General features: G+C 49.7%; 1 protein-coding gene across 20 annotated transcripts in view; it reads right to left on the reverse strand.

Annotated features, from left to right (window-relative positions):
* RBFOX1 (RNA binding fox-1 homolog 1) overlaps positions 1 to 27327 on the reverse strand; it is a gene marked incomplete at both ends in the record, with an annotated part of 929893 nt that overhangs the window by 145272 nt on the left and 757294 nt on the right. For 16 of the 20 annotated variants that reach the window (XM_084251201.1, XM_084251196.1, XM_084251209.1 and 13 more), the window contains one exon: positions 17458 to 17700. In XM_084251201.1, the coding sequence (XP_084107327.1) occupies positions 17458 to 17700 (243 nt within the window). Of the gene's footprint in view, positions 1 to 17457; positions 17701 to 24066; positions 24100 to 27327 lie in introns of those variants that run through there. The other 4 variants (XM_084251202.1, XM_084251203.1, XM_084251198.1 and 1 more) reach the window with 3 other exon arrangements.

Consider the following 27327-nt stretch of genomic DNA (forward strand, 5'->3'; position numbering starts at 1 on the left):
GGCACAGGCCATTGCTAATCTTCCCTCACAATAACCTGGCCTGTAGTGCAGGTAGCACCCTCATCCCATCACTCAAGCAGCTAGTCCCTGATCCAAGGTGCTCAAAGACTGGAGAAGTTTCTAAATGGTGGGGGGTGTCTGAATCCTCATTAGCTGATCTTAGTTTCAGAGGGACTGAGAGGTAGAAAGTTTTAAACAAGAATTGTATTAATGGGGGGAGAACGAGGACAGTGGAGGAAAACCATCCAACCGAACAATTGATCTCACAAAGAAGAGTCACCCTTCCTCAGTCACCCCTCATCCTCAGGCTCACTCTCCCCACTAGGAGGTGGGCTTCTGCCCCTGGCTCCCCTTTTCCCTGATCTCAAGGTCTAACCCAACGCCGATCACTCAGCTGGAGCCTCCATTGATTTCTCACTCTTCTTGGGCACAGACAATGTCTGACTCATCTGTTTCCCAGCAAGGGCCTGGCACACAGTAGGTGTTGATAAATGTTTTCTGAACTAAATGTAATTGGGATCAATGCCCAAAAGGCAGATTCTCTCATTTCCATTGTTTAAAAATACCACGGATTTCCCCTCATGCATTATGTATCGCAGAAATTAATTTATCCGGAACTGTTTTCCAATGCATAGTTTCCAAACGCTCTGGTCTGCAGCCAACTGGAAATCTGCACTGGGCTCTTTGTTAATCCCAAACACCACTCCTGAGATGGATGCGAGCATGAGGGTCTGCTCAGGTAGAGGCAGGTCAGAGGGAATGGACACTGATTCCTACTTCCTGTGAAAAAGACAGGAAGGGTGGGTCTCGAAGAACTAGGTACATATTTCAGTAGATCCCGCACCCCAAGCCCAGTGGCTTCTCCATTCTTCCAGCCCCTCAGGAGGCTGCAGAAGTAGGATAGTGTTGGAGTTATCGGCACAGGTTGTGGATTCAGACATACCACTCACATACCCATGTCACCTTGGGAAAGTCACCAAGTCATGTCAGCTCCCCAAGCCTCAATGTCCTCCCCTGTATAGGTTTCATTGAACCTATTCTTGAAGGTCATCCTGAATTTAAATCACAAATTACTTTAGACACTAAGCTAGTAACAAGGCTCACATGTGTGTACATTGCTCATTACAAAGGGGGCTAATTCATGGGGCATTGGTCATTGATGGACACTCCTACCCTGTGAGTTAGGCAGAATGTAGATTAAAACTGTGCCCATGTGAGGATGGAAAAATCAAGATTTAAAGTGAATCCTAGTCATAGCCCCATGACTGAGTACAGGCTTATACCAAGCATAGTCTTAATAGTTGTTTTTTTTTTTTTTTTTTTGCCTTCAAGATCTCCTTTGTGTTCATACGAGCCCTAACTTAGACAACCGTAGTCTGTAAACTGAGCATCAGGGATTAAGCACCTTGCTTAACTTGTTAAGAGGTGGTAGAAGCAGGGTCTGAACCAAGATGGTCTGAAACCACATGGTGACTTACACCTTGCAATGAGTGGTTTGTTTAAGGGAATGCCCCAGCTATCACCAGAACTGGGGCTTCTAGCTACAGCCGCCCCCTCATACACTGAGACCCAATAATAGAATCCTCTATCTCAGACCAAACCTGAAACATTATCCATTCATTCTTGTCTGGCTGTCCACATATTTAAAGGGCACGGATTAAACATGTCTAGAAATTCAGGTTCCACTAAATTTTACTGCTTGTTTTCTATTGTGAAGTGCTTCCCTCTGTATCAACCCATTCTGAAATCACAGCCACCAGCTGAGACAGGCATTATTTTGCCCATTTTCAGTGTAAAGACGTGGAGGTTTGCTTCCTTGTATACCTGGGTAGCTCACAAAATTTCAAAGTTCACACACACACACACACACACATATTAAAATTTTATCTCAGCTCCTACTCCTTGGAAAATGACACTCATTTCCACCAAGATTTGACTTTATGAGACTTGCCTTTACTCATGCCCAAACTCGGAGCCACGGTGGACCCCATTCTCCTTCACACACCCTCTAGACAACTCGTTGCCCAGATTCCCAGCTCGCGTTGGCTGCTGATCTGGGCCATCAAAATATCTCACAGACTGTTCTTTCTGCAACCGGTCCCCCCAACCTGTTGCTGTGTCTCCCCAATCTATTTTCCACAGTCAGATCATTCCTAGAATCAAAATCTAACCTTGCCATTCTCTTACTTAAAATCCACCAGTGCCCCACTCTCAGGTGCAAAGCATGAAGACGCACTCCCCCCTCCTCACACAGTTACCACTGAGTCCTGCAGGAAGGACCCACTTCCTTAACCTCCCCTTGTGCCAGATCCTCCCTGCCCCTCAACCAGCCACACTGATGTGACACATTTTTTCTTGTCAACAGGGACATGGTGGTAACTGGTTGCTGGCCAGTCTCCAATAAACAAAACCCCCCAAAGCCCTGATTTGTGTCATTGCCAATTTATATGGTGCAAATATTCTCACCATGGTGACTTGAAGCTATTAACATGGCATCCCATCATGGTGGGAAGAAGCATTTGCTTTTAAAAGGCACCTACACCTTTCCTTGATAACACGGCCCATGATTACTAATTATGCTATTGCTTAATTATACAAGTGATTTTTGTTTCTATGTTTTGTACCAGACTGTACTTTCCTTGAAGGAAACCTTGGGTCTGTCATCCCAGGCCCAGGACTACACCTCCCAAACAGCAGAGACTCAAGAAATAGTCATGGATAAGGAAATGATGCACACCTGCTGAGCATCTGCCCTATGCCAGGTGCTGTGCTTGGCAGGATGAACAAAGTTGAAGAAGGCACAGTGGCCTGCTCAAGAACTTTACAGATGAATGCAAAAGTCAAGTTCAAAATTATGATAAAGTTAATGGTCATGTATCCATACTTTGTGTCTGTGGTGACATCCTGTAGAGTTCAATAAACACCTGTTTTTGATGCCAAAGGCATGAATTTCCAAGGCACCTACAGCATATAAGGGAGGGCCAACAGGGCATGGAGAAGGTGTCCTGCAAGGGTTTAAGAGGAACACAGGCTGTGCAGGAGAGTAACGATCTGATTGGGTGTCCAGAAAAGGCAATTCCCAACACTGCAGAATTTGATTCTATCTAGTGAGTTCCTTCCTGATGCTGTCTAACTCAGTTCATTTCCAAAGGACACTGAGGTGTCCAGAACTGTGAGTTTCAACTGTCATTCCTGAGCTTCAACAAAGGGCAAGATGTTTAGCAATGTGGCCGCAACACCCACACATGAATAAAAACGATGCAGCCCAATGCTTCCATCTCTGAAAACCTAAGTGACTGTGAAGGTGGACCCCAGGTTGCCAGCCCCTGTGAGGCCAGCCACCCTGAGCTGGCCCAGGGAAATGATGGGAAATTCAATTTCAGAAGGGCTGTTTGCAAAGTAATCCAATACATTACGGTGTGTGCATTATTATTGTATTATATTGAGTAATATCACATTTAAGGAGATTTCATAGCATCATAGTCATGCACAAGGGAATATAAAAGCGGTTAATAAAATAGAGAAGGACAATTTTCCTTCAGTGTTAGTTATGCTCCTATTATACTCAGAATAATAATCCGAGGTCCACTTAGCTTGCCTGGGAAGGAGCAGAGCTGTAAATACCTCATGTCTACAGTGTCATTATCAAGGGCTCAGCCCCAATGTCAGGCCACTCTGACTCCTCAGAAAGCCCGCAGAACTCAGTATCCAGGCCGTGGAGGGAAAATCACAAGATCTCCTCAAGCCACACATGCGCACACCAAGGTGCATGGCAACACCTGTGCAGCCTGGGCTTCTGCGCCACAAAATCTCAGCCTGCGGGATGGAGCTGAGTCTGTTGACGAGGCTCCCTCCTGCCATGGGTACTCCCTGAACACCCTTCTTCTAAGAAGGAGACATGTGATTTCCTCCACCCACTCACCCCAAATTCTCCCTCTGCTGAGCTTGCTAAGGCAGGAGGGGTGACACTCTGCATGCTTGCTGAGAGCAACGGAAGATGCATCAAGCGCTGCTTTGTACAAGCTGACCTTCAGTGGTTCTCCCCAGAACTTTAAAGCACCAAGATGGGCTGTTCTAGCAAAGGGAGGAGAGATTCTGGGGCCACATGTCAGCTCAGCCGTGGGCATCTGTGGCCTATTTTAGTCAAGAGCTGGATTTGGGTCCTGGGACCATCACTTCCTGGATGCACTGCCCAGGGTAGCTGACATAAACGGGGGAGTCTGTTTTCCTTGTCTGTGAAATGGGGCAACACGATCTAGCATCAGGGTTAGAAATAAAGGACTTAACCCCTGAACTTAATCTATTCATAGTAACAACTGTGATGTTCCATAACCTCAGAAGAATGTAATATTTATTAATCCTGCTTTGATTCAAATCAAAGTCAACAGTGACACAGATGTTGATTCCAAAGGATTTTGTGGGGGTAGGGGGAAAGCACTGTGCGTATACGTGTGTGTGCTTGTGCAAGCGCATGTGTGGGTGTATTTGAAAGTAGAAGGCGATGTTTTATTTCTCATATAACAGCTCTGGCATTCACTAACTTCTGGCATTACATATTTATTTTCTTGTCAGAGTCCCAAAGGGAAGTCCAGTTGGATGGAGGGAAAATAATACAAGAAATGGAATCTATCATTCAAGGGAGAAACTGGAAATATTTTATGAAGAGGTAACTCAAAGATCCCAATGGCATGCTCAGACTCAAATGTCTCACAGTCTCTATGTCAATGGGGCAAGAAAGCTTGGTGGGACACTATAGAGAGTGGTGGAGACTGTGGCAAGCAGTCTTGGGAGACAGCACATCCTCAAAACAGAGCAACATTATCAGGGTCAGCTAGCTTTCCATTTTTTAATCAAAGTGAGATCACATTGTAAAGTCTCTCATTTTAAAATGTAGATAATTCTATTTGTGAACCCAACACATGAGTAAGTTTTGAATGAAGTCAGCCACTCAACAATATGTAAACTCTGGCCTAGATCAGGGGTCAACAAACTTTTTCTGGAGAGGGCTAGATAGTACCTTCAGCTTTGTGGGCCACAGATCTGTCACAATGACTCAATCATGCCTCCATGCAAAAGCAACCGCAGAGAACACATGCAGTGTTACTGTGGCTGTGTTCAAATAAAACTTTATTAACAAAACAAACAGTGGGCCAGAATAGACCCACTGGTCCTCATTTCCAGTCTCGGTCTAGCTACTTGACTGCTTCTAGAGGCCTGTGGGAGGCCGGGAAGAGAAGGGGGAAGACAGGGCTGGGAGCAGCTCTGAGTCCAGCAGACAGCCAGACCAGGGCAAGAGACAGCACAGGTTCAGGTGCTGGTACCATTTCCAACTCTTCTTTCTGACCTCCAACCCTGTGTCCTCTGTCTACACTGCCAACAGGCTCTGTGATCCAAACACAGAAGAAGGTCCCCAAGGGACCCATGTGCCTTGTCTCTCTCCTTGCCACCTCCTGGGGTCCAGGAGACCGTCTGCGGCCTTGACTCCCCACCCCAGCAGCCCCATCTCTGTCCCTTTTGTGTCTCCACTAGAGGAATGTCACCCAGAGACACTGCCTGGAACCCCAGGCAACTCCTCGCATAATTGCTAACCTGACTCCCACTTGCAAGCCAATTAGAGGGAAAAGCGGGGAGGGGCCCCACCTCCTGTCACTTGAGAACTGCTGCTACCACCGCTTTTCTTAGTGAAAAAAAATGGTAGTTAATTTCTCCCCCTAAAAAAGGCCAGGGAACAATCTCTTTAAATTACAGTGTTAGAATGTGAAGCAAAGATGCAGACGTCAAATACAATTTGGGTTATAATTAGCGATTTCCTTGTAGCAAGTTTCTCTGGGAAATCCACGCTTCCTCCAGTCAGCTTGCCAAATGGGCTGCAGGCTCCGTTCACCCCTGGGGGCCGCTGGGCACCCCGGGGAGGGGTGTCTGGGGATCAGGAGGAATGTGTGTGTGTGTGTGTTGTGTGTATGTGTGTAAACTGAGGCAGGTTAGAGCTACACGATCATGACTGAAACAGCAGGGACGTCACTCTGGCCAAGTCAATACTTCTGTGGGGTCATCAGCTCCGTGGGTGCAGGGACTTGCCAGGCAGACCTCTCCTTGCACTTGCTCTCCTCCCTTCACCAGTTGCACTGTATTGCGGGGAGCTGCTTAGCCTCCGGGTTGCTGCCTCCTCATCTGGGACGTTGGCATCGTGTCTGTCCCTCGGTGGGTAACGGCCGTGGATAAGACCCCCTAGAGGCGTGGCTGGTGGCAGAGTCGGGAGGACGAGGGGCCGCCCTGCTCTGCCCTCACTGCTCCGGAGCTGGATGACCGTGGTTCCTCTGTGCTCTGGACTCCTCCCCAGAGGTGCTGGCCTCCTGTGGGTGCTGCCAGGCAGGCAGAGCTGTGCAGGGCCCGGGCATGTGGCACGCACTCCTGAGCTCGGGTCGCACCATCTGCGTGTTAGCAATGGACGGCAGTTGTCTCGCCCTTGATCCTCTCTCTTCCAGCCCAAGAAACTTCCGTTTGTTTTTCCCCATCTACCAATCGGGAGGCACATTGACATCCCCCTCTTCAAAGCACCTAGTGGCCCAAACTCTGAACTGTGTCATCTGTAGCCACACACACGTTGATAGAGAGGAAAACTGCCCTTTTTTACTTCCAAGGCAGGTTGGGCTTGCCGGGACCCGACGGGACGCAGCCCCGGGGCTACTGAAGGAAGCCTGTGGCACTTAGCACTGTCCCAAGGACACCAAGGTCACATGGGGTCCTGTCCTGGAGCCACATATGCACTGTTCCTGACGTCAGGGGAGCGGCTCCTGCCCAAGCCCGGAGGTCGGCGAGCCCAGGAGAGCCGGGTGGGTCTCCACGCAGCATGGATCACCTGCTTCCAGGGCGGGTTACTCTTCCCTGGGGTGCAGAACCCAGTCTTTGAGCTTCTGCTCCTCAGGGTCCCTTCACTTGAGGGCAATCCCAAAGCCTTCGAGATGAGATCTTCAGGGATGCAAATAAGGCGACACAGACCACACCCCACACCAAGGCCCCCAAAGCAGAGTTTTGATCCAGGAGTGATCGGATCTGGAGCAAAGTGCAACACACAGCACATACCCCTGTGCAAGCAGCGCAGCCACCCACACCAGCAGGAGAACTGGAAGACACAGACACTGTTGTGAGGGCTGGGTGCCTTGGTGAGAGGAAGGCCCACTGACGGGTGAAGCCTCAGACTAAGCCAAAACAGGATATCTGAGAGAGAGGGAGCCTCAAGTCATACAGCCCGACCTCCTCTGGAGGCAGGGCCACTGGCTCTGTCTATTTCCCCGTGAAGATAAGCTTGAGTAGGCAGATTCTGAAAACCACCAAAGAACATTCTTTTAGGATGCTGCCAGGGCCTGGTTCCTGGTGCGACCGTCACTGTGTGACTCAGGCAGGCACCTTCCCTTCCACACTGCAGGTAAGGGGAGCAGGCAGACAAGGTGGTCGTGTCAGACTCTAGCTTGTAACACATCTGCACTCTCCCCCTGCTACGTGCAGTCTCTTAGACATCAGAAATGCAGCCTCACTCCAAGGGCTCTATTTCCTAACTTTATTTCTAGTTAAAAAATAATATCCCGAGATTAATCCAGGGATTATACACTCAGAGGTTGGGAAGAAAATGAAAAATGAATAAAATAGGAGTGAGCAGGAGTGCATACAAAATCCAAATTGCTACTTGCTTTTAAAATGTCAAAAGTGGGCCTTTGGGGCGCAGGGGTTATGTCTCAGCACTATGAAGCAATCTGCAGCCACTGGGGCATGAGTCCAATCCCCAGACAGGGAGTTGACCCACATGGCGCAGCAGACCTCTCCTGTCTCCCTGCTGCTCCCCTCTGCAGTGTGTTTCAGTAGATCCACCTGTTCTGCTCCCCACCCTGTCTCTGGTGAATCCTCTCACCCTCATACCTCTGGCCTGCACCCCAGTTCTTGTATGCACAAATAAATAAATCTTTTTTAAAAAATAAAATGTGAAAAGATTTCATAGGGCTGGCACAGCAATCCAATATGGCGGTGGGTAGATAAACAGTAAGGGGTGCTCCTGTGGGTGATCACGTGTCTCCTAGACTACCACAGGGTCCCCACCAGGGATCGTACAGCATCATGCCTAAAGTTTTATCATTCCAATAAGTATGTGGAAAGTTAGTGTTTTTTTTTTTTTTTAACCTGTGTCTCCATAAACCATCCTCATTCAAACTTGTATGTTACTCCTACACAATGAGAAGGATGAGCTGGGGGGATTCTTCCAAACCTTTCAAGTCTAACACTCAAGGGCCTGGGGGAACCATCCAGGAACCCTCAACTAACAGAGCATGACCAGCTTCTTTGCCAGCCTAGAATGTAAGCAGAGCACAGAATTCATATCACTCACTACAAACCATCAGAACATGTGGCCACAAATTAAGAGTGTTAGCGGATGATCGGTTAATAAGTGATTCAAAGACTGCCCACAAAACAGATCAATGCCTGCTTCTAAGTTCACTTAAGGACAAAGAAAGCCACGGTGAACAACGCCACAGAGATGAAGCTCTTCAGAGACCTAGACTACTCATTACAGAGCTCATAGACTGTCCACTTCATCTTCAAATGACCCAGTTACCCCAACACCTTAAAGCTGCTGAGTGTGCTAAGACCTGCTCTAAGACTAAGTTCCTAATCATGGATAGAGACTGCTGAGTCCTGCTGAGGGAGTAGGCTGGTGACAAAGGATACACGTGCGAATAAGCACAAAACAGTAAATAAAGAGAAAGTCAAGATGGAACTTTTTAGATGGCTGCAAGATTTGCAATTGAAATGTGACAACGAATCCCCCAAGGAAACACTAACTCAGATTCAGAGTATGTCGCATCTTCCCTCATTTAGGAAAAGCAAGATGTCTCGGGTCTCACAAACAGAACTTCAGTCATGTGTTTCTCTAGTCAATCTTGACCTTGCTGGATTTAGACGTAGGCTTCGGTCAGTGCACAGCTTGTACCAATCAGTCGTACTCAGGTCTGAGTGACTGAAACTATGTACATGGAAATCATCAAACATAAGAATTACTTTAAAGATAAATCTGAGAATTAAGCCTTAGTTTGACCTCCATTTCTATTTATCTTTAAGTATGTTTACTGAGGTAACATTGCTTTGCAACATTACAAATGTTTTAGGGGTACAGGGTCACACCTCCACCCATGGATACGGCCACAGCACACTTAGCACCAAAGCCCTAATAATCCTCCACTAGGGGCCACGGGGCTCCTCCTCTGCATTTTACTCTTAATACATAAAATTTTGTAATGATTAGGATGGATTTAGTTACCTGAAAATACTGAGGATGGATTCAGAGCAGAGGGAAGGCCATGTGATTGCATCATGGTTGACACGGTCATCTCCTTGTTCTAATGGGTAATATGGCAGTGTCCACTGTGTGCCCAACACTGTGCCCAGCCCTTCACATGAATGACCCTGTGTGGACTTCACAGACAATCTCAACCTCACAAATCCGGAAGGAGAAAGTGGGGCGCAGAAAGGTCACATTCCATGCCCAGGGTACCACCCTGGGTGGAACTGCTAAGTCCTTTCCGTCCACACCTCACTGGCCCCTGGTAGCACGTGACCTATTCACCCCATGCTGGTATTTCCTCGCTTGTTCTGAGAGCCTGCAGTCCTACCAGAACCCAAGGCCGCTGTCTTGGACAAATGCAGAGGTGCCTGACACCTGGGTCTCAGATACCCATGGCCATACCTGCTCCTCTTAGAGGTACACTACACTGGGCCCCATCCTGGCCCCAGGCCACCAGACTGGCATGGGTTATCAGGCCTTCCAGGCAACATGGCAGCCCTGGCATGGGGGATGGATGCCCTAAGATGCCCTGGGTGCTGTACACTTGTCCCCAAGCACAAAAAGGAGGCAGAAACAGAACATTTGACCTCATGCGGGAACACGTGGCAGTGCCAGCTTCCTCAAGGTAAATGTGAACTTTCGGGAAAGTGGAACGGGTGTTGACAGAACAGCTCAGCCATGCTGCCATCTGAAAAGACAATTTTGAAGCCACCAAATGTGTTATTGGACTTTGCTCAAGGCCTAGGTCTCAAATCAGGGCTCGCTGGAAGCCTGTGATATTGCACACGCTCGGGTCTGCGGCCTGGGGTGGGTGAGCAGCCCCAGGGTGGCCCCCGCCTCCAGGGCCATCTCTGCAGAGCAGCCCACGGCTGAGCCCGCCTGCCAGGGGAGAAGCTGCCCGGTGCCTGGTTAGGTCTCACACCCTAGGGTATGAGCGCCAGCTCCGAGCCCCCGGCTTCCGGAAGCCCCCGCCTTGGTATTTCAATGATAACAGGGGGATGGTCACACCTCCTTTTTGTGTGTGTGTGGGGTGGGAGGTGAAGGGGAGTCAAGGTTACTTGAAATTGTACACGGGAAGTGCCGAGAACACAGCTGAACCCTCACGGGCAAAATCTATCACTTCGAGGCGACTGTTTCCCACTTGCTGTTTGGACTCAGTGACTTGGCTTAGGGTGAGACTCTCCCCTCCAGGATTTCTCCGAGTTTAAGACGAGCACAGGAGGACAGTCTCCCACCAGGGAGAACATCCGCTGTGATGGCTGCTCAGGAGGGAACAGGAGGAGGCTGCAGATGGCAGGGCCACGGTGGGGTGCGGGCAGAGGAATGCTGAGAGCAGAGGCCAGAGGCCGGCGGGGTCCTTCGGCATGCAGGATAGGAGCGGGGGTTGGGATGCTCCGGAGCCCCGAAAATAGCAGAGGATGGAGTTCTTATCAGGGGGCTCATCCTTCTATGGAGCCCCCAGACCATGGCTGTCTCCCCTCCATCCGGGAAGCAGGAAGGGCCTCTCCCCAGATACTGAATCTGGGGGTGCCACTCTCTTGGACTTTGTTGCCCCCAAACTGTAAGAAATAACGTTTGCTGTTTATAAGCCACTCACTTGATAGCGTGTTTGTTACAGCGGCCCGCACGGACTGTGACGGGCATCTGCTTGCATTCGCACACATTTCTAGGCTGTAGGAAATCTGAGTTTTCATCACATCCTCTTTGCTAACGTGTGACTTTTATAACCTGCTTTGCTGTAATTATAACAATAATAGCAGCTGTACAAGCAGTGCTGGTAATGCTAATTACAATTATTATTACAGCTAGTTAACAAAAAGGAATGTATTGAGATGTGTTTTTTCCCCATCTTAGCTACCTGATTGGCCTCGAAAGCAGAATCCAGGAAGTTATCACCAGCCCGTGACTTACTTCTTAAGGGTCTGGATGAAATCTGGGGACACACCCCCCAGAGGAGGCAGCTAAAGACCAGGGAGAGCCGGCCTCCTCCTCCAACGGCTCTTTTCTCTACCAAGCTTCTCCCCAGAAATTGGGGGCCAGGCTCTAGGGCCCACATTCTCTCTCCTTGCGGGGCCTAGAGTTGGTGGGAACCTTTTAGACAGACTGCAGAGATGTTAAAAATAGAAGTTGCTATTGGAGATACATGGAAAATTCACCACTTGCAAATCTCTAATTATAATATGTCAAGAGTAAAATACCTTGTCAGGAGCAGTATCGAGTCTACTGTGGCATCAGCTACGCCAGCACAGTGATCTGTGATGTTGGGGGGCCTGTGCTAAATAGACACTGAGCAGCAAACGTCCAGGGCCTCACCCTAGCCCTCGGGGACTGGCGAGAGGACCTGGTAAGTCTTTGCCGGCTGTACTTTCAGACATTTCTGGGCAGCTCCGGGTGGAAGGCCTGGTGCCTCCTGCTTCCCTTTTACAGATTCTGCACTTTGCGTGAAATCATGCGCATACATTAGACGTTCCTGGAGCCTGCCAGATGGAGGGAAGTTTTCTTTTACCCAAAATGACTCGAAGAAACCACGGCCTCTGCGGTGGCCTCAGACCGCTATTCAGCATCCTGCACGCCCAGAGCTCGTGCCTGGACACACACCCCTGGAGAGTCATAGAGCAGGTGCACAGGGCCATGCTTCTGGGGCTGGGGCAATCCAGGGTCTGACCCACTTTGAGGTTGAGTGTCCCGGGAAATGCAGACTCTGTGTGAAGAGAAAGTGTGCTCAGCAAACGTGCCAGGATGCAGAGACAACTTCAGCCAACTTGTCAAAGACCATGTTCTGCTCGGTCATGCCGGGAAGTACAACTCAGAAGTAGGTCACAGACAGCAAAGCCGCTTCCCGACGGGTCAGCGAGAGAAATGCCCGTGTGTGGAGTGGTTTGTAGCAAAACCAAGATGGCCCCGTGAGGACGTCCCCCACTTCCCCAAACCAGTGAAGGATGAGGGGCCTCGCACTGCCTCCAGGTCAGCCACAAAGCCCGCCTGCTCCAGCTATGACGGTTCTCTCTCCTTTGAAGCTTCCAGACACATTCAGGACTTCGCAAAGGTGGACGGAGAAGGCAAGAAACCCGCCAACCGCAAGTTCACGCTCTGCAACCTCAGAGGAACCGATGGCCACTCAGGCACCCCCAGAGGCATCTGACCCACACTCTTGCCCTTTGCCTGACTTCAGGAGTCCTGCCGTTGCGTCCACACTCCTGGGTTCTCACTCTGTCAGCGATGACGGTGCCTTCACACCAGGAACCTAAGACGGCACGGGGTGAGCTTCTCATGTCTCCTCATGATCCAGATTTCTGTGCCTTCACAGGTGTACGCCTGCGCCTTGCTGTGGTCTGAGTGTTTGCACATTGGGATCCGAAAGCCCCAGGTGAGTGGGTCAGGATGCAGGGCCTTTGGGAGGTGATGGGGAAGAGCCCTCATGAATGGGATTAGTGTCCTCACACAAAAGCAGGTCCCCTGGCTCTTCTCCCACGTGAGGACACTGAAAAGGAACCAGCGATGAACCAGAAAATGGACCCCTGGCCCCGACAAGCTGGCGCCCTGACCTTGGTCTTGCAGCTTCCAGATCTGTGAACATGAGGTTTCTGCTTCCGCTCAGCCGGTCTGCGCAGTTCCTTGTCGCAGTTCGAATGGACCGAGACACTTCCCTTCCGCATCAAACCTGGTGTTTCCAAATGTCCACAGGAGCCTTATCCATAGAGGGCTACACTGAAAACCACCCAAGCCCATCGCAGTAAGCGGATCCACAAGAGGTGGCATGTCCACACCAGCGGATGACACTCGACAGTGCGAGCCACCACGGAAGCTTGCGACACTCTAGGTGGATCTTAGCATGAAGATGGGGTGAGAAAAGCCACACAATGGAGCACTTAACAGTTGATCTCACTGAGATAAAACTCTGGAAATGACACGGAGGTTTCATAAAAGGAGATCGGTTGGTTGTCTGAGAACAGGGTGAGGCGGAGGACGGTGGCAAAGAGATACAAGAAAATATTGAGGGGACTGGATATGTGTGTTATCTTGACACCTGTGAGTATGGCCCCACATGTATGTACACACGTCAGCACTTCATAATTGCACACATTAAGTAAGCACCATTTATAGCAGGTCAACGACACGTCAGTAAAGCTGCATTAAGTATTTCTTTTTAAATTACTGCCCATTGCATCTATACACCATTGATCACAGTCCTTCCTATTCTTCCTAAAATGCTGTCCTTTTCTCTCCTGAGTCATCATCCTCTAGCTCTCACTCCCTGCTCTCCTTTCTGTCCTCTTCCCACCCATAGGGGTGAAATTAAGCCAACTATCCTACAAACTGCTTTCTCTGACGTCTTTGTTCCTCCATTGCTGCTTTTAAAAAAAAAAAAAAACTATTTATTTATATAAGAGCTGGGGTACAGGCCAGAGGCATGAGAGGGTGACAGAATTTACCAGAGACAGAGTGGGGAGCAGAACAGGAGGATCTACTGAAATACACGCTGAGGGGATCAGCGGGGAGACAGGAGAGGTCTGCTGCACCATGTGGGTCAGCTCCCTGGCTGGCCTGGAATCGAACTCGCACTGCAGAGGCTGTGGACAGCTTCACAGCACTGCGCTCAGCCCACTGCCCCACCGGGGAGGCCCTCCATTGCTGTTTTTCCTTTCTCTCCTTCACTCCAAATGCTCACCACAGGTAGCGCACACTCCCTGCATATTTCTCACAGAGTCCTCGACCCAGTTGCTCCCTGGTCATCAGGGATGTCCCAACTGCCACCGTCAGTTCACATCAGCCAGGCGTCCCTGACTTCATTGTCTGGCTCAACCCCAGTCTACAGACCACACTTGTGTCTCACTTAGGAGCACCTTTCCTTCTACACACCACCACCTACGAGTTCTCCAAGGATCTGTCCCTCTCTTGTTACCCACACTTGGCAAATGTATAGATTCAACCCCTCCATCCATGGCTCGCCCTGCTCCCTTGAGCTCCGACCAGTTTCTATTGATCAATATCTTCTATGATGCATTCTGAAGGTGCCTTATCATTGGCTCTGGTGGAACCATCCTTGGCTCATGAATCTGGGTATGAGAATCAAGAGCTCCAGGGCCGAGGCACTCAAGTTTAGCTCTAGCCCTGAACTAAGAGATTCCATAGAAAACAGGGAAAGACTGTTTCCCAGGGTGTGCTGGGATTGGCCCAAGAGTCATCCATTCTGAATCTGGTATAATGGCAAGAGCCTGCTCTTGCCATGACCATCACACAGAATTGGAGGAAGGAGCTAAGCAAGAGGAAGAAGACCAGGGATGGATCCTGTTGGAGCCCAGTGGGTCTATGCCCAAACCCAGCTTTGTCTAAAGTCAGTCTTCCTCCTGGGTTTTGTGTATGAGCCAACACATTCCTTCCTGAGTTTTCTGTCACTAGCAACCAGAAGACCCTCAAACATTTATTTCTTACTCAACCATGGTGTTGGTTGAGACAGCCTCCTTAGAAAGCATTTTCTTCTGCCACCATGATACACAAAGCCTTGAAGACTCGGGCTATAGAACTCACCACGTGACAATAATTTCCAGAACGCATATCCTGCGCTCACTAGCAGATGCAAAGCTCCCTGAGGAAAGGTGCATGTCTGTTCCTTCAGCTCACTGTCCTGCACAGGGCAGAGCCACAACCAACAGGGTTTTTAAGTTCCGTTGTGTTGCTTGCTAATGAGTTTTGTGCGTATGTATGAGAGGATGTCAAGCATCTCACCTCCCCAACTGGATTGATTTCTTTTAAGATACGCATAACTAATCCATTCTTTGAAATTTTGAAATTGTCATTTTATAACTCTTCTCACTTAAACTCTTTTTAATGACTCCCCATTGCTCCTAAGGTAGAATCCCAAGTCACTACAGAACCCGCTAGACCTTTGGGGTGGCCCCCGCAGAGCTCCTCTCCACACACTGGACAGATGAATCCCTTCATAGGCCCTGGGTTTATTGGTCTTTTTCTAGTTCTTTGCAGAGCAAAGTTCTTCCATCCTTAGGACCTTCGGCGCTGTACTCCTTCTGCCTAGAAAACTTTGTCTTCTCACCTTAAAAATCCTCTTCTGGAAGAAATGTTCCCAGACTACCCATTTGCAGGAAGCACTTCTGCTATTGTTTAACCTCCCATAGTTCTTGTTTCCTTAAGAGCATACATCACAATGTGGGTTGATATAGCTAGTGTCACAGTGTATGTTGATACAGCTATCTGAGCAGCCCATCTTCTTGCTCTTCCTCTCACACTATCTACAAGAGGGAAAGGACTACTTCCACTTGGTTCAACCACACCGCCTAGTTTGAGTCCCAGCCCCAGCAGAAGCTCAATAACTATTGTGAGTGAGTGGATGGCTCTCCCACAACAGTTAGTGTAGTTGGCACAGGCTGAGGCTTAATAATGTCTGACTGAACTTTTTTAAAATCTTAAAATAGCCATCATCATAAAATAATGAATAAAAAAATGAACAACTCTATCACTCCACCTGGCAATCAACACAACAATAAACATACTCTAAGAGAGCCAGGCCATGTGATGCATCCATCCCTAAAACACAGCAGTCAGAGCAAAGAGGCAATAGCAACACGATTCGCAACTGCAAAAATTTGCAGAGGTCTATGAATAAATGAAAGAATGTTTTAAAGGAAATATAAGCAACAAAGTGGAATAGTATTCAGCCATGAAAAAGAATGAGGTATTAATACATACTACAATATGGATAAACCTTGAAAACATTATTTTAAGTGAAATAAGCCCAGCACAAAGGTCATATATTATATTTTTCTATCCAGAATGCCCAAATCCATTCAGACAGAGGACCAAATGATGGTTTCCAGGGACAGGGGGAAGGGAGAAATGGAGAGTACTGCATAGTGGTGTGGTACTTTGGGGGTGGTGATGAAAATATAGAACTAGATAATGACGATGTTTGCACTCAATTGTGAATACATTTATGCCACTGAATTGTATGTGCTAAAATGGCTAAAATGACAAATGCTATGTTATGGATCTATTTTACCACAATAAAAAGGGGGCTGAAAAAATTTTAGACTAGTATATATTTTTTTAAATTTTTACCCAAACCTCCAAATAAAGTACCAGGTTGAAAAGTTAGTCAATGGTTACTGTTAGTTACAAGAAATAAGCCACACTTCAAACCAACAAACTTTTTCACAAATACTGGTTTTCCAGAGGTCTGGGGACAGGAGAAGGAGGCATAATTACCTCCTCCCTACGACAGGTTCTGGACCTGAGCCTGCTGTGCCCGAGCTTCCTAAGAATTCAGCACAACAAGGGTCCCAGATGTTCATATGCATCTTGATGACTCAGTGAGATGGTACAACACATCAGCACTAATTTTAAAGTCATTTTTGCTTAGGGTTATTTTTGATCCATAGCCAATTATGCCAGTTTTCATTGATGATGGCAATAAAATATTGTTCTTTTGACTTATTTTCTGTTTTTTTTTAATATAGTAAATCAATTTCCATGCAATAAAATGTACTCTTTTTGGTGCCTAGACTTCTGTAACCACCACCATCAAAATACAGACGAGACCTACCAGCTGCCCAATTCCCTCCTGCTGCCCCTTTGCAGGCCGGGTCTGCTACCCCAACGATCAGCAGTAAAAAAGGAAGAACCAGGGACTGTCCTACAAATGTAGCTGAACAGCAGGTGCCTTAGGCTAAGTTAAGGGTTCTGGGGAGGAAGTGGGAGCCTTGGTCCAAGCACACAAGTTTTGTTTTGGGGTGATGGAAATCTCCAAAATTACATGGTGTGATGGCTGCCTCATTCCATGAATCTACTACAGACCAGGGAATTGTACACCTAAGAAAGGTGTGAATTTTATGGGCTGTACTTTCTATCTCTATGTAACCAGTTTGAGGAGCCTCGTGCTTGAGTCCCTGGAGGTGGCACAGTCCTGGAAAGGGGACACGACAGGTGCAGGTGGCCTGGGAGTGAAGGATGTGGCTGATTTGCAGACGGCACAGGGGAGGACACGTGCAGACAGGAGCCCGGGGGGCCAGATGGGCACAGAGCTGGTGTTGAGCGGGAGCCCCGGCAGGTGGGGCGCCCCCAGGCAGGTGCAGCCCCCCACCTTTGGCGCGCGCCCCGAGCGCACCACTTACTGTGGCGGTGCCGGAGACCGTCTGCGCGCTGGTGTCCGCGGCGCTCTGCTCCGACAGCGACTGGGCGGGAGGGTACAGGGTTAGCGTGTGCTCGGGGACGGGGGTCTGGCCCGTGTACTCTGGCGCGGGGTGGGGGTGAGGGGCCGTGTATTCCGCGGGGATGCCGTTCTGAGGGGGGGCGAACTGGGCCGAAGCGTAAGGCTGAGCCATGGTGTCCGGGGCGGCGGCTGCTTCCTGATTACCCTGCAAAAGCCAAAAGGGGGAGAAAGAAAAGGTGAGCTGGCACCCAGAGAGCCTCCCCACCCAGGGCCCCTGCTCTGGCACTGGAGGCTGCGCCGTGTCCAGAGCCTGAGGGCGCAGTTCCTGCTCCTCCACCAGACCAGACATGCCTGCCAGGACCACCTCGGACACCCTGTTGCACCAGAGTGGAAACTGAGGCCCTGCAAGGCGACACCTTTCCCCAACCCCCTGCCAGCATCAGAGAGGGGTCTGCGCCCCCGGGCAGGGCTCCACCAGGGCCCCCTGATTTCATTCCCGCCGGGAGCACGGTTGCAGTCTACCGTGACAGCACAACCTCGACCTGATCCTCCAAATGCCAAGAGAGATGGAATGGCGTGTGCTCCTGAGAGGAGAGAACTCATCTAAGCAGTGAATTGAATCCAAGTTTGATGTGACTTGGCTCATAGAAGGGGATGGGGCGCCTTTGAATGCCCACAATGGTGTGCACGGGCGCTTGTGTGTGTGTGAGAGTGTGTGTGTGTGTGTGTGTGAGTGTGTGTGTGAGAGCAAGCGAGCAAGAGAGAGAGAGAGAGAGAGAGAGAGAGAGAGAGAGAAAATGTTCTCAGTGCTAATGTGAAACAACTAAAGAAAAAAAGAAAATTCCAGGGCAATCTGGATAAAGATGGTGCCCCCAATACCCCCACCCTAAGAATTTCTGCAAAATCCTGGACTTAACTCTCAGTCTCATTAGTCAGGGCCCCCCCCAACCCCCGCCTGATTTTTTTTTTTTTTTTTTTTTACCAGCACAGAGTATTACATAACAACCCGCCCTTCAGATCTAGGCAAAACATGCAGTGTGATCGTTACAGTCTAATCAAAAGAATTAAAAAAAAAACCTGAATTCAAACGCTTCCATTTCAGGAAACATCTATCTTTTCCCACCTCCACGCCCACCTCCACGCCTCACTACCACACACACTGGCACACGCGCACACGCGCACACGCACCATGGCATCAGAAACCGTAACCCGGAGGTGCAAATTTTCCACGGTCTCAGACCACACAGAGAGAGAAAAACAGGAGCGAGAGAGGGAGGGAGGGAGACTCGGCAATGAAGCACCCCCGAGGCTCCCCTCCCTCGGCTGCGGTCGACTGGACGTGACCTGGGCCCTCCGAGGACGACAGCAGGACACAGACGTCAGGGTGGCTCCCGCCGCCTTGGTCCGGGCCAAAGAGGCTCAAGAGCCGCTGGGCTAAAGCAGCAAAGAGCCGGGCCGGGGCAGGATGAGTTTATTCTCAGATGCAGGCACCGAGCAGGCGCGTGTGTTTAGAGGGGACCTTAATTAGAATGTTAACGATGACACTTTGAGGAGAACGAAGCCGGGGATAAGTTAAAAACATTTTACAAGTGAAGACATCCCTTTCCACCCCCAGACTGGTTTCTCCAAATATCCGAGCCAGTGGAAACAGAAATGCAGGCCCTTCCTTGCAACCTCTTTGTGAAGCATTTGGGGCTGGTGGGGTCTGTCTGCGCCGGGCGTGGGCATCTGGCCACGCCTGGGGACCACCAGGATGTTGGTTGTCAAGACGGCTGGGGGCTGGGAGCTCATGTCTCTTTCTTCAAGGATCATGTCCGTCTCTCTGCAGGGACTTCCACTCTCAGGCTGTGTGTGTGTGTGTGTGTGTGTGTGTGTGTGTGTGTGTGTGTGTGTGTGTGGAGGCGCCTGGCTGGTACTGTCACGCGCCCTGGCCTGGCTCGCATAGCCTTCCACTCTTGGGTCTCTGGATACGGCCTCGCATCCATCTAACCGAGTGCGGTCCAGGAAATGCCAGGGAGGTTTGATCCTGGGATTTTGCTGGAGCTGGGGGTGGAGGTCTCTTCCCACGGCGAGGGGTGGCTATAAAAATGTCAGCCTGCAGCAACCAAGACAGCTCTTGAAGAGGGTCTGCCCAAAGCAGAAGTCAGCCAGGGGGATGGAGCCGACAGTGAAATGTCAGCAGGGCCATCCTGGAAGTACTGGACGCGGTGTTAGCTCCCTCTTCGCTGGAAACAGAAGGGCCCTGTGCCCTGGAAGCCGGGGATCCTGAGGTAGAAGCAGGGCCCCAAGCTCTGGCCCACATCAAGTCTCCTCCCTGCTGGGAAAGTGTCCCCTACTCCCTGGCCTGGCTGGCCTCTTCCTGTCTCCAGGGACCAGATCGAGAGCCGCCTCCTCCTGAAAGCCTTCCTTGGTACGCACGTGCAGCTGTTTCTTCCCTGTTGTCCGCTGCAGCCTGGGACCACATCTGACATCACTCCAAGTGCTGTTTGTTTGTTGGCATTCCCTGTGAGCGGAAGCCACGTCACACCCTCCCTTTCATCTCCAGAGCCCCACTGGGCCTGTGTGTTTGCTAAGTGAATGCGTGTCGGAATAACGACCCCTGGGTTCTTGTCTTAGGCAACAGGAGAGAGTGTGGGAAAAGAAAAGGAGGGATTGGCAAATGACCCAGGGACAAATCTGGGCATGGTTTAACCTTATAAATAAAGTTTTATTGGGACATCGCCATGCAGCCTGTGCTTTGATGCAGAGTCCTGTAGTTGTGCCAGAGACTGGATGGTCCTAGGCAGAAAAAGTCTTCTAACTGACCAGGGGACACAGATAAGGAGTCCTTCTCATGCAGATAGTCAGGGCAGGAATTAAGCCAGCAGCAAGGCGGGAGAGAGAACCGCTCAGCAGACTGGACGTGGCAGTGTCGAGGTGGCCTGGTATGGAACATCTGCTTCTCCTTCGGGATCCACTTGCATCACTGGATGCTGAGCCATAAACACACCACACTGGGTGGCACACTCCGCAGGTGGGCAGGTGCAGGAGGGTTAGGGCAGCCTCGGTGCTTCCTCGGGTGGCGCCCTGGTCTCCTTGGTGCTCTGGGACAGGCCGCTGGGTGCCGGCCATGTGCCGGGCGCTTTGTATCAGTAGCGCTCACACAGGGTGGCTGCTCAGGGGCCATTAGTGGCTGACCAGAGCCACTCTGGTTGTCACGATGGGAGGAAGGGGTGCTTCTGGCACCTGGGGCTGGAGGTCAGGGACGCACTAATCACACTACGATACACAGCAGCCCCCGCCCCGCAAAGGATGCTTTGCAGCCCTCGTGTTAAGAGTGTTGACATCTAGAATCCTGCATTCCGTGCATTGCATTTCGAATCCCACTTAATTTTGTGGTGAAGGATGGTACAGTCCCAAACTGGCCAATAATCTTGCAAGGATGCAGCCTTAGGTACCTCTTAAGGAAGCCGGGAGCTAAAATAAATGGTGTCCGTCGCGTGCCCAGGTGTCTCTCATCTGGCAAGATGATCACCTGCTGGGGAGGTTCGTTTCCAATTCACAAAAGAGATGACACCTCTGTCTGTCACATGCACCCAGGCCTCCAGACCCGGTGGGACATCCCACGTGGGGGAGGGTGCGTGCTGGGCTGCAGGAGGCGCAGATTCGCCAGGCCAGGGGGCGTCTGGGGCAGGGGCAGAGCAGGACACAGGAAAGCCCTGCCCTCTCCAGGCTGAAGCCGGGCTCTAGAAGGGTCTGGGCCACCTTAGGAAAGGCAAGGGCCGGCTGGGCCAGGACAGACCACCAACCTCACCAGCACCTGGCACAGCCAGGATGCCACCTGTAGCGGGGGAAGCCCAGGTGCCTCCAGGTGCATCCAGGTCCGGGGCTTCTAGATCACATTCCTGATCCCTGAGTTCGCCAACAGATGTTGGCGGGACCCCCCACTGTTACTGATTAACACTGACAGTCCTCCTAGAGAAACCCTAATTAATATTCCCAACATTTGCACTTTGGGCTAATTACAGCTAATATTTAATTAAGATCATTGCACTTCCTATGGAATTTTTTTTTTTTTTCACCTTCAAATGGCTTCAGAGATGTCTTGTTTCCTCCCTAGTGATGTTCCTGGATTCTCAGCTTGGCTGAAATGTATTTTCTGGAAAAATACCTTCACGTTAAGGGCACCTTTTCTGCTCCAGGTCAAGGAGCTTGGTCATGTGAACGGGCTCTGGGTTGAGAACTGCAGTCAACGTCACGGAGGTGATGGTGACAGGCAAGAGTTATTTGGAGCCTTCTGGCTAGACATTCCCTTATTGGCAGAAGCCGCCTTCTACCCAAGGCCGAACCCCCACCTTTCCCTAAATAAGTGGGATGATCCCAGAAATACTGGTATTTACAGAGGCAGGGTGCTAGGGGGGCTCTGAGTGAGAGGGGAGGGTGACTGTGCTTTGCACACATCCCCCACATCACCCAGCCAGCGCCTCAAGACTTTGGAAACCTAACATCTAATTTTCAGTGTGTGGATTTTCTTGGGTTGCTGCACAAATGGGAAAAAAATAAAACCACCAAGACCTCATGATTTGAAACCCACTATTGTACAGCACTGGGTAGAAGCTTGAAATAAAGAGCAGCCCTTAGGATCCACATGGAGGAAACTCCCTTGTCCTCATCCACCAAAGCTCAGTCCATTAGAGCAACTCAATCCAGGAGGATGGCAGGGGCCCCTCGTGACCCGAGACCCCGACCCTCAGCTTGTGTGCCAGGGACCAGGACCACAAGGATTGTTAGGATGCAGCCAAGTCTGAGTCACCAAAGCAAAAAAAAAAAAAAAAAAAAAAAGCCATTTCAATTTAAATATTTTACCGAAGCATGAAATAGTCAGGATATCATTGCTATTTTAAGATAAACACCGTAAGCTGACGACTAGAGCAGAGTGGACCCCAGAAATCCACCCTCAGACGCGAGGTGCGGTCCTTTCGTTCCTGAAACATCCCACACCCCCACTTTCCTCTCTGCGGTGGGCTCAGGAGACCTAGCCAGAAAGCAAAGAAGAGGATCCTCTTATTTTTTTTTTAATTTCTCTATTCATTTCTCTTCTCATTGCCCTGAGTGGTTTAATAAAGTAGTTGTGAGAAACTCATAAAAGAACAAAGGACCCATTCGACTTTGCAAAACATTCTGGCTCCAAATGTAACCCAGGGCCTCCCTGGTGGCGCAAGGGGTTAAGACGCAACCCATGAAGCTGTCCCCAGCCTTTGCAGCATGAGATCGATTCCCCAGCCAGAGAGGTGACCCACAGGGCGCAGCAGACCTCTCCTGTCTCCCCGCTGCTCCCCTCAGCAGTGGATTTTAGTAGATCCACCTGTTCTGCTCCCCACTCTGTCTCTGGGGAGCCTTCTCACCCCTCCATTCGCACCTCTGGCCTGTACCCCAGTTCTTGTATGCATAAATAAATCTTTTAAAAAAACCTAACATAAATGACATCTCAATGGCAAAATAGTCTCCATGTGGAGGACACACACCGGGTACATGCTTTTCAGTCAAAATGCCCGATTCACACACAGAGGAGGGAAAGCTTGGCTGCCCTCACTGCCAAGGTGGGCTGGACACCCGTCAAGCATTTCCCTGTGTGTGTTTCCCCAATGCATTCTTTACTTTTATTTTCTACTTTAGTTGCAAGATGACATCATTAATTTTCAGGGTGCATCATCCAGAATCCACGCGTAAACGGACACATAAAGGCTGGCGCCATTCTCCACCGTGGGCCCCCTTCTCTGCAGCCCTGATTCCCGTCCCTTCTGGTGACCATCGATTGGTCTTTTCATTTAAAAGTATATTTTTCTTTTCTGTAGTTCGTTTGTTTTCTCCATTTCTCATTGTCAAACTTCTTGAGGACCTATTTTCCCTTTGCGTCAGGAATTTATTTCTCCCCTGTCCATTTCTTGCCCCTTCAAAATCCTCTTGTGCATAAACCCAGCCCCGATATTGAAAAATCACACAGGGAGTGTCCAGCCCTCACAGTCCAGCTGATTGTGTCTGTCCACACAGCAAGGAGAGCAGCGAGGCCTGCCCACGGCCCTCCCCCAGCATCCTGCCCCCTGACCCCACTCTCACTGGGGAGAACCAGCCTCCCGGCGCTGCCCGCAGTGTGCAGTCTTGCTGACACTCTGCTTTACTTTAGTTTAGTGGTGTGCACAGTTCTACTTCTCTGGCAAGAAATGGCACATACTCAGAAAAAGCCTCCAGTGCAGAGCAAGGAGCTAAACAGCATCGTGCCCCGGGGCATGGAAACAAAGTCAAGAAATGCAGAATCACACCATTAACCTGCTGGTTCTGAGAACAGCTCAGTTCAACACATCAAGCAGAAGGCTAGCGCGTGTGTGCACGCACGCACACACACACACACACACACACACAGAGGAGGCTGAAATCCTCGCCTCTGCCTGCAGGATGCAGGGATGCAGGGATGCAGGATGCAGGGATGCAGGGGGCACAGTAGCACAGCAGACAGCACCGACTTAACGCAAGGATGGGTTTGAGTACCATTCAAATCACAATTCCCAATGAAAAATAAAACGGGGAGAAATACCTGCTGCACCATCCTGCTTTCTTTCTCCTCCATAAACTTAGCAGCTGTTCTAGCCCCACTCCACAAAGCATCTGCCCAAAGCAAGCCTCAATTACGAGCGCGGGTGTGTGCAGCGTGTGGATGGCTGGGGTGTTGAAGGCGGGGGAGCTGAGGACGCCTGGCTGACCTCCCCCTCAACATCTGACTGCTCCCCAAACCAACCCCAGATGGGACTTTCCTGGAGCGGGGCCTGGCCCGTCAATCACACTCGCCCCTCCTCTGGCTTCTCATCTCAGAAATCACACTCAGCAGATGATTATACAGAGAAGGGAGAACACACGCACACACACACACACACACACACGCACTCACACAGTGCTCAGCTACATTAATAGCTGTTTAAAAAACATTAGAAATGCTATCCTATGCATCGCCTGGAGCTGGGATTTTTCATTACAAAACTAAATATGCGGTATGCAACAAAGTTATGGAATGCACCCAGGAGCTGGCTACTACCCTGCTTTATTTTATATTTTTAAGCAGGGCAGCGGGGGGGGGGGGCAGTGGTGGTAGGAGGGGAGGGTTGGAGCCAGAGTTCAAAGAGATAAAGGGGTGCATAGAGGTGAATTAACACAACACCTTGAGGACTCCACAGGGAATCATTTTCTAAAGTGCCCGGCTCTTGGGCGGTGGTTTGAAGATTTGGAAGGCTGCCTCTTTGCAGACCGGCCTTGTGGCCTTGGGCAAGTGTTGACCACGCTGGGCTCCATTTTTTGCTTCTGTTGAATGGGGGTTCTGAGTTTCTTCATGGAATAATCGTGCAAATCAAAAAGAAACATTAAATCCCTGCAAAACTAGCACATGTAGGACCCGGCTCACAGGAGGCACCATCTGACCTGCTCACTCATCACGTCTGGTGACAGGGGAGCGAGACCCAGAGCCATCTTTGTGGACCAGCAGTTAAGTGTGGGGACAGGCCTCCCAGAAAGGACACTACAGATGACCCCCAAGTCCCGGGGGTGTCAGTGCTATAGAGGGAAAGAGCAGAGTCTTGCTTTCCCCTGTTCTTGAACTTCTGTTTCTTCCTCATTCTTTGTTGTTTCTTTTTCTCCTCTCCCTCCAAGCAAAAATAAAACCTGGTAGAAAAAATCCCCAGTGATTTCCATGCCAAATGCTGCCTCTTTGGTTACAGCTACAAATACTTTGCTCTTCCTTTATTATTAAAAGTACAACAAACACCCAGAGTGAAATGTCAAAACACTTCCCATTTTTATTGGGTCCTGTCTTTCTTGTGTGTCAAGGGAGGATTTCCAGAGTCCCATCGCCCTGCCGGTGGACAGCTGTTTATCGCCCAGATGCCTTGCTATGAAAGGGGGGACCTTCAGGGAATGGATGGGGTTTCGGGAGTGATTAAACTGGTAATTAAATTGTGTAACAGCAGAGGAGATGAGGGCAGGAGAGGCAGGCTGGAAGAATTCAACCTTCCTGCTAGACTGTCCTTGGTATTAGCTAGGGGAGCCCCTGGGAGAATTTCTCTTAATTCCCAACTCCCGGGGTTGGAAAGAAAATCCTGGATAAGCAGTATTTGCACCAGGCTTCCCTCCCCAAGACCAGGATAGAATAAGCCATTTCGTAATGTCCTGGGGGGAAGCATGAGTCTGTGCCCCCAGCACTGCTGGCCCCAGCGGTCCTGCCCCACCTGGGCTCAAACCACTATCATGAGCCACAAGTCTCTGTTCCCACTGACAACTGGAAATTCATTCCTTCAACGCGGGAGAGAGGGTTGAGACTAAGGCAAATTCCCCAGGAAACACGTTCTAGAGATTGAAAACATACTCATAAAAAAAAAAAAAAACACTCACTAGGAAGAGCTTTCAGGTGGAAACAATCAGAGGGATACGACAGGACTGTGGTCCTTAACCAGTGGACTGTTAGTCTTTTGGGGTATTTTCTTAAGAAAAACAAAACAAAACAAAACAGGACACTAGGACTACACCCAGATCTACTGGCCAATAGTTTCCCAGGGCAGGATCCAGACAGGGGTTCTGGGAAAAGTGTCCAGGTCATTCTGATACACAGTTCTGGGGGAAAATGCCCTGTGTTTTATGAAGTATAGATGTGATGCCTTGGGTGGTAAAATCCATGTAGAGGTTATCCCCGCAACTTTACATAAACTAAACCATATGACACTGGAAGATAACAGTGAGAACTGGGGTCTCCCTGGTGGCGCAGGAGTTAAAGACAGTGATATCAAGCTATCCCCCGCCACTGCAGCACGAGTTTGATCCCCAGCCAGGGAGCTACCCACATGGCACAGCAGACCTCTCTTGTCTCCCCACTGATCCCCTCAGCAGTGTATTTCAGTAGATGCGCCTGTTCTGCTCCCCACTCTGTCTCTGGTGAATCCTTTTACCCTCACACCTCTGGCCTGTACCCCAGGTCTTGTCTGCCTAAATAAATAAATCTTTAAAAAAAGGATAATGAAAATTAGTGTTGATTCATGAAACTTATATGTGAGTTAATTGGGTTGCAATGTAAAATCTTTTATGGATTGCAGTAAAATAAATAAAATAGTGTGCGAGGTAATTTCCAGTGTTATCACCCAAACTTTTTGTTAGTGTTGTGACTAAAGGATCAAAGTCAACTATTGAGGGCCTCCCCGGTGGCGCAGCGGTTGAGCGCTGGGTTGCGAAACTGCGCACGGCCTCTGCGGCGCCGGTTCGATCCCCGGCTGCTCCCCGGCCACCAGAGGAGGGTCCCACATGGCGTGCAGACCTCTCCTGCCGCCCGCTGCTGCCCTCAGCAGTGTACCTCGGTCCTTCTGCCTGCTCTGCTCCCCGCTCTGGCTCTGGTGAATTCTCTCACCCTCCCGCGCTTCTGACTGTACCCAGTGCATGTATAAACAAAACAAACAAACCAGCAAACAAATAAATAAAGCATGCCTCTATAAAAAAAAAAAAAACAAAAAAAAAACAAAGTCAACTATTGAGAAGTCAGAAGCATAAAGGTGGAACTATAGGCAATTACTCAACCTCTTTGTGCCTCAGATTCCATATTTATAAATATTCATAACTCATACTCCTCTTTCCAATGAATCTGTTCCAATGCTTCAGGAAAAAAAAATCTATAGAAATGTGTTTTATAATCTAGAAAGTCCCATGAGCATAATTTTCCTCTTGTGGGGAAGAAATGAGTCTCCTTTCTAGCCCAGTGAAATGCTAGGCAGGTGTGTTGGAGCCTCACCTATTTTGCTAGGGACGTTAATCCTCATACCAGTGCCCA

This window comes from Talpa europaea (genome assembly GCF_964194135.1).
Source record: "Talpa europaea genome assembly, chromosome: 12".
NCBI classification, from domain to species: Eukaryota; Metazoa; Chordata; class Mammalia; order Eulipotyphla; family Talpidae; genus Talpa; species Talpa europaea.